Source organism: Ambystoma mexicanum, chromosome 1q (assembly GCF_040938575.1).
Source record: "Ambystoma mexicanum isolate Mex_15411 chromosome 1q, UKY_AmexF1_1, whole genome shotgun sequence".
Lineage (NCBI taxonomy): Eukaryota > Metazoa > Chordata > Amphibia > Caudata > Ambystomatidae > Ambystoma > Ambystoma mexicanum.
Window position 1 is genome coordinate 439,825,545 of NC_090922.1, and position 7,477 is coordinate 439,833,021.

At 57.3% G+C, this 7,477-nt stretch overlaps 1 protein-coding gene across 4 annotated transcripts in view; it reads right to left on the reverse strand.

The window, feature by feature from the left end:
• Positions 1 to 6,983, reverse strand: part of CBFB (core-binding factor subunit beta) — a 304,252-nt gene extending 297,269 nt beyond the window's left edge. For all 4 annotated transcript variants that reach the window (XM_069640155.1, XM_069640181.1, XM_069640170.1 and 1 more), the window contains exon 1: positions 5,321 to 6,983. In XM_069640155.1, coding sequence (XP_069496256.1) covers positions 5,321 to 5,398 — 78 coding nt within the window. In that variant the 5' untranslated portion in view covers positions 5,399 to 6,983. The remainder of the gene's footprint in view (positions 1 to 5,320) is intronic.
• Positions 6,984 to 7,477: the final 494 nt, after the last annotated feature.

A 7,477-nucleotide genomic window follows, 5' to 3' on the forward strand; every position in this document is an offset into this window, starting at 1 on the left:
GAGAGAGGAAGTTTGCAAAAGAGAAAAAAATACAGTTTTACAGTGCTTGGCTTGCCCGAGGGCTCGTACACATCTGACTCTGGGGGGGCTGATGGGGGGGGGCGCGGTGGGGGCTGGGCGGGTTAATCCATCTGAAGGGTGGCAGCGGGCACGAGGTGGGCATCAAGCGGTGAGAAATGCGGGCACATGGCTGTTGGGCAGTGGTCTGAAAACTGTGGTGTTGACATGGATCGAAGTCAATCATACGAAGGGGTGGCACTCTGCAAATGGGGAGGGGCAGACACCATGCCAGGGGAAAACAGGCACACTAAGAATTGGGGCAGTTGGCAAACTGATAATGGGCAGGGCCCCGGTACGCTGCTAATTGAGATATAAACGAGGGCACGCTGGGGAAGAAGTCGAGAAGATTAAGCAGGCACACACTGCTGGCATGAGGAGGAAGCAGGCACACAGTGCTTGCATGAGGAGGAAGCAGACACACAATGCTAGCATCAGTGTGCTTCTGTGAGTAGAAAGCAGGCACACCCTGCTTGCATGAGGAGGAAGCACGCATGCACTGCTACCATGAGTGTACTTCCATGAGGAGGAAGCAGGCACACACTGCTTGCACGAGGAGGGAGCAGGCACACGCTGCGAGCATGAGGAGGAAGCAGGCACACACTGCGGGCATGAGGAGGGAGCAGGCACACACTGCGGGCATGAGGAGGGAGCAGGCACACACTGCGAGCATGAGGAGGAAGCAGGCACACACTGCGGGCATGAGGAGGGAGCAGCCACACGCTGCGAGCATGAGGAGGGAGGCGGCACACATGGCGAGCATGCGTGTACTCGCATAAGGAGGAAGCAGACACCCACTGCTTGCATGAGAAGGAAGCAGGCACACACTGCGGGCATGAGGAGGAAGAAGGCACACACTGCTTGCATGAGGAGGAAGAAGGCACACAATGTAACCCGAGGATGAAGCAGGTACACCCTGCTAGCCTGAGGAGGAAGCAGGCACACACTGCTTGCATGAGGAGTACGCAGGCACACAATGTTAGCCTGAGGATGAAGCAGGCACACACTGTGGGCATGAGGAGGAAGCAGGCACACACTGTGGGCATGAGGAGGAAGCAGGCACACACTGCTAGCTTGAGGAGGAAGCAGGCACACACTGCTTGCATGAGGAGGAAGGAGGCACACACTGCTAGCATGAGGAGGAAGCAGGCACACACTGCTAGCATGAGGAGGAAGCAGGCACACAGTGCTAGCATGAGTGTTTCCGTGAGGAGGAAGCAGGCACACACTGCTAGCATGAGAAGGGAGCAAGCACACACTGCTTGCACGAGGAGGAAGGAGGCACACATGGCGAGCATGAGTGTGCTTGCATGAGGAGGAAGCGGACACACACTGCTTGCATGAGGAGTAAGCAGGCACACACTGCGGGCATGAGGAGGAAGCAGGCACACAATGTTAGCCGAGGATGAAGCAGGCACACACTGCTAGCATGAGGAGGAAGCAGGCACACACTGCTAGCATGAGGAGGAAGCAGGCACACACTGCGGGCATGAGGAGGAAGCAAGCACTCAATGTTAGCCGGAGGAGGAAGCAGGCACACACTGCTAGCATGAGGAGGAAGCAGGCACACACTGCCAGCATGAGGAAGAAGCAGGCACACACTGCTAGCTTGAGGAGGAAGCAGGCCCGCTGCTAACTGGGATAGGAGGCAAGGTGTGCTAAGTGTGTGTGTGGTGGGGGTGCTATAGGCAGGGGGAAACAGCCAGAGCTCCAGAAAGCTTGGTGTGAAATCCAACACTGTGTTTGGATCGCAGGGGACACGGCAAGTAAGGTGGTCGTTGTACACCCATTAGTACTCCCGCCAACCCCTCGCGTCCCTTGCACCTTTCCAGATGTCTTGTTGTTTATATGCTACCTGCACTCAGCCTAGCTGCTTTTCTCTAACCTCTCGCCCACACATAGAGCACGGCCCGGTTTTCCCTGGACTGGGTGAAAAGATGCCCCTATCCAGACAAGGGTCAGTGCCATAATACCCCTCTGGTGGGGATGGGTGCAGTGTAAAATCTGAATAACAAGACATTGCAACAGGGAATTTAGGACATTGTTTTGGTAGGGGCACGGGCACTAAGTGGCCAGGAAGAGGAGACAGGTAGAGGGGGTAGAGCGAAACCACTAATGAGGGAGAGGTGGTCCCCTGCTGTAGTGGAATTAGCGCGCAATCAGGAATTTAAGGTATGCGGCTGTAGTGGGGGTAGTGTAGGCCGGGCTCACTGTGCTGAGTGGGCTGGGGTTCAGGTAGAGCCAACCAATACCAAGATCCAGTCTTGTCAAATATCCCCATCCCGGGTTCCTCAATATTCCCAGGCTTGCTGCTCCATTATCCGTTTCACCAATGCCCAAATATCCCCATCACGACTGCCCAAATATCCCCATCCCGGCTGCCCAAATATCCCCATTCCCATCATGACTGCCCAAATATCGCCATCCCGGCTTCCTCAACATTCCCAGCCTTGCTGCTCCATTATCCGTTTCACCAATGCCCAAATATCCCCATTCCCATCACGACTGCCCAAATATCCCCATCCCGGCTGCCCAAATATCTCCATCCCGGCTTCCTCAACATTCCCAGCCTTGCTGCTCCATTATCCATTTCACCAATGCCCAAATATACCCATCACGGCTGCCCAAATATCCCCACCGTGGCAGCCCAAATATCTCCATCGCGGCTTCCTTAATATTCCCAACCTTGCTGCTCCATTATTTGTTTCACCAATGCCCAAATATCCCCATCATGGCTGCCCGAATATCCCCATCACGGCTGCCCAAATATCCCCACCATGGCAGCCCAAATATCTCCATCCCGGCTTCCCCGATATTACCAGCCTTGCTGCTCCATTATCCGTTTCACCAATGCCCAAAAATCCCCATCATGGCTGCCCAAATATCCCCATCACGGCTGCCCAAATATCCCCATTCCCATCACGGCTGCCCAAATATCCCCATTCCCATCACGACTGCCCAAATATCTCCATCCCGGCTTCCTCGATATTCCCAAACTTGCTGCTCCATTATCCATTTCTACAATGCCCAAATATCCCCATTCCCATCAAGACTGCCCAAATATCCCCATCCCGGCTGCCCAAATATCTCCATCCCGGCTTCCTCAATATTCCCAGCTTTGCTGCTCCATTATTCGTTTCACCAATACCCAAATATCCCCATCACGACCGCCCAAATATCCCCATCACGGCTGCCCAACTATCCCCATCATCGCTGCCCAAAAATCCCCTTAAATGCTGTCCCATCATCCCATTGCTGGTGCCCCATTTTCTCCATAACCACTGGCCCTTTAGGGCAATCGGGCTGATTCAATATCTCCATCACAACTGCCCCATTATCCCCATAACTGCTGTTCCAAAAGCCCCTGACAGGGCAATGACCCCATGCCTGAGGGCCAAATATCCCCCCGCAGCTGGCTAATATCCACACCCCTGCTGCCCAGGGGCCCCTCCCCTGCATAGACAATGTTCTAACCCTCCAGACCCAATGTCCCCATCCCTCCTAGTCCAATGTTCCCATCCCTGCTGCCCCAACATCCCCATCACCGCTTCCCCAACATCCCTATCTCCGTTACCCCATTACAGCAATCCTCACTATACGTATAACCCCATCCCTGCTGCCGCAACACCCCATCGCTGATGCCCCAATATTCCCATGTCACCTGTCCCAAAATCCCCTCCAAGCTCTTCCAGTATCCTTGCGCCTGCCTCCAAAATCCGCATCGCTGCTGCCCCACAACCGCCTCATCTCTCCCATGACCCCCATTACTGCTCCGCAATATCCCAGGTCCTAACATTACCACACCTTGGGCCTGATTCCGAGCCGGTGCTAAATATAGCGTGGAGGTGTTGGAAACTGGGGGGCGGGGGTTGCGCTTTCCAGCAGCAAAAGCTGCTAAAATCTATCTTTGCAGGGGAAACATGTGCTCCAGTGGCTTAGCGAGCATTTCTCAAAAGACGGCCACTTTCCTAATTCAGGAAAGTTTTCTTAAACTTTCATTGAACTAGAAAAGTGGTGCTGCAGTCTGGGAAATGCATCTACATAATGGGAGAATGGGTGTGCCAAGGGAGGCGTTAATGTCCGCATCCTTTGGCTGGTGCAGGAAGGGTGTTCTGGCCTCTGAATGCAGTCCTTGCCAGCCCCTCACACGTGAGGTGGTTGCCAAGGCTGCTGCCACGCCATAAATCGCGGCTTCACAGGAGTGGGGGGCTTCTCCCGTTACACATGCCTTCATGAAAAACGTGCCACACGGCACTTTTCCATTTTAACACGCGCCTCTGACCTCAGACCCTCATTCCCCATCTCTCCGAGCCACTGCCCCCAAATATCCTGCGCTCCTCCAATGTCCGCAACGTTGCGCCATTACTCAGGGCCGGGAGGATGGACCAGGGGCAACGCGCTCGTCTTGGAAACCAGAGTACGCCGATACCCCGCCCCGCGTTTAGAAGCTGGGCTCCGGTGTGAAGCGGGATTGCAGAAACCAATGTAGCGTCTGCCCCCTTTCCAGATGTACCCCAGTTCCCCCCTAACCCCCGTCCCGTGGGTGCCACCCTCCATGTAAGGCGTCATCACGCACCCCAATCATCGCTCTCTCACCCAAACGCCCCTATCGCTGCCCCCAAACAGCCCTGTGACTTTCACGAAACCCACCCGCCCCCTCCGAGGAGGAAGGTATGCCCGCCGCGGCGCATCTGTCGGTGCCTAGGGTGCCAATCCATCTGTCTTGGGCTGGGCGAGAGAAGGGTCTTTGAAAGGTCCCACCCCGCCTCCGGCAGGCCCAGTCTCTCGGCATCCCCCTTCTAGCGGGTGTAGAAGCGCCGCGGGCAGAGAAGGGCGGCGGGCGTATGCTATGCTCTGCTGCCCTTCTCTCCTGCACCCTACAATCCCGGCGCGCCCCAGCTCCCGTCTGGACATTCACTCCTGGGCGCAGAGCCTCAACGCGGAGCCCGTCAGTGGCTCTATGCCCCCCTCCCAGTGCCCCAGGCCCCTACGGCAATGGCAGGCTCCCTACCCACCCTTGATGCCCTAGGCCGTCAGCCCGGGGTGCTGCCACGGTGCATCCAGGGGCGCTTCTATGCCCTTTCTGGCTCCAGACCACTACACCGGGGGAGCTTCGGTGCCTTTGATGACTCCTGCATACACTCCCATGCCATGTCCCCCATGAGACGTTCGGCCTGGCCTCGGGTATTGCCATGACGCCCCAAAGTGGCCGATCTCCAAGCCCAAAACAGCCCGCGATTCACCAGACGCCCGCGGAACTCACCTCACACTCTCGGCTCAGCTTCCTGAAAAACTCTTCGTTTTCGAACTTGCTGCGCTGGTCCGGGACAACCCTGGGCATCTTGAATCCGGGAAGGACGGGGGAGGCGGCGAGGGGGTCCAGGGCCTCGTCTTGTCTCCTCGACCCGCTGCCGGTGCTCCCCGAGCAAAGATCCCCGGCTCCAGGAACTCCAGTAACGGGCAGAGATTAGAGCTGGTGTCTCCGGTGGGAATGACAGGCCGAGCTCCAGGGGCTGGCTTCGGGTGCGCACAGACAACTGACAGGGATGTCACTCTCTGGGGTCTCACTGTTCGATCTGGTCCCAGGGAGTGATGGTGGCTCAGGGGTCTCACTGGAGAAGTTGGTGCTAGGCAGTTTATTATGGCCCCGGGATTTCACGGCGTGGGCTTATAAAGGGCAGGTGGCTGTTCGGCGTCTCTTGCTTTCTGGTCCCAGGCAGGACTGACCCTTGGGTCTCAAGTCGCCCCAGGCAGAACTGGCCGCTAAGTCTCTGGTCCAAGACAGAGCTGGCTCCTGGGTCGCTGGCTCCTGGGTCGCTGGCTCCTGGGTCTGTGGTCCTAGACAGAGCTGGCTCCTGGGTCTCTGGTCCAGGACAGAACTGGCTCCTGGGTTGCTGGCACCTGGGTCTCTGGTTCAAGACAGAGCTGAATCCCGGGTCTCTAGTCCAAGACAGAACTGGCTCCTGGGTTGCTGGCTCCTGGCTCTCTGGTCCAAGACAGAACTGGCTCCTGGGTTGCTGGCTCCTGGGTCTCTGGTTCAAGACAGAGCTGGATCCTGGGTTGCTGGCTCCTGGGTCTCTGGTTCAAGACAGAACTGGCTCCTGGGTTGCTGGCTCCTGGGTCTCTGGTCCAAGACAGAGCTGGCTCCTGGGTCGCTGGCTCCTGGGTCTCTGGTCCTAGACAGAGCTGGCTCCTGGGTCTCTGGTCCAAGGCAAAACTGGCTCCTGGGTTGCTGGCTCCTGAGTCTCTGGTCCAAGACAGAACTGGCTCCTGGGTTGCTGGCTCCTGGGTCTCTGGTCCTAGACAGAGCTGGCTCCTGGGTCTCTGGTCCTAGGCAAAACTGGCTCCTGGGTCTCTAGTCCAAGATAGAACTGGCTCCTGGGTTGCTGGCTCCTGGGTCTCTAGTCCAAGACAGAACTGGCTCCTGGGTTGCTGGCTCCTGGGTCTCTAGTCCAAGACAGAACTGGCTCCTGGGTTGCTGGCTCCTGAGTCTCTGGTCCAAGACAGAGCTGGCTCCCGGGTCTCTGGCCCCAGACCAGGTTGGCTCTTGGGACTTTGGTAGCAGGCTGGATCGCTGGTTCCGGGTAGGGTTTGCGCCTGTCTCACGCAGAGCTGTGGCCCGAGGCAGGGTTGGCACTTGGGTCCTTGGTGCCAGGCAGGGCTAGCGCCTGTCTCACGACGAGCTGTTGTCGCGCCAGGCTGCCTGGTGCTCACAGTCCTGGTCTGAGGAATGACTCCAGGCTGTCAGTGCCGGCTCTGGTCACATCCAGTCACAGGGGTAGTTTCAGACTCTCGCTCGCGCACCGGCTTGTACTGCTCCAAGGCGCTCACAGTCTCTCATACTCACTTCCTCCTCCTGCCAAACTCCTGCAGCCTAGACATGCACAGTAAGTGTGTGCCGAGGCTGCTGGAGGCGAGCCACCGCCTACGCCCCTCCCCTGCCTTCCCTCACCTTTCCCCACCCCTTCCTCTCCCTCCCCTGCACTCCCCTCTGTACCTCGCCTCCTCCCTCCCACCTCTTCCGCGTAACTAAAGGACACTGTGTTGGCGAACCTTATAAAGACCCCAGAATAAGAGCTACGGGGCTGACCAGGGTTGACACGATGACGCTGCCCTCCTCCCCAGTGTGTCACCGCGGATGTGTAAAGGGGAGCCTCAGCGCGTGCCCGAGGTCAGCTCATAATAAAGTTGGCGCGAGCGCCATGCAAATACATCTATTGTCCTCAAATAGAAAGCTGTCTCCAGAGCCGCGCACGTGCACAAAGACGCGGCAGGGCTGCAGCCGCCGTGCCGGCCTGGACCGGGACAGCAATAGAATGTCTGCAGGCGGCATTACCTTTCACTAGAGCAACAAAGATTGCACGCAGATGTCAAAGATTTTCCACGGTTACCATTGATTTCGCAGTAGGAACAGCAGCGC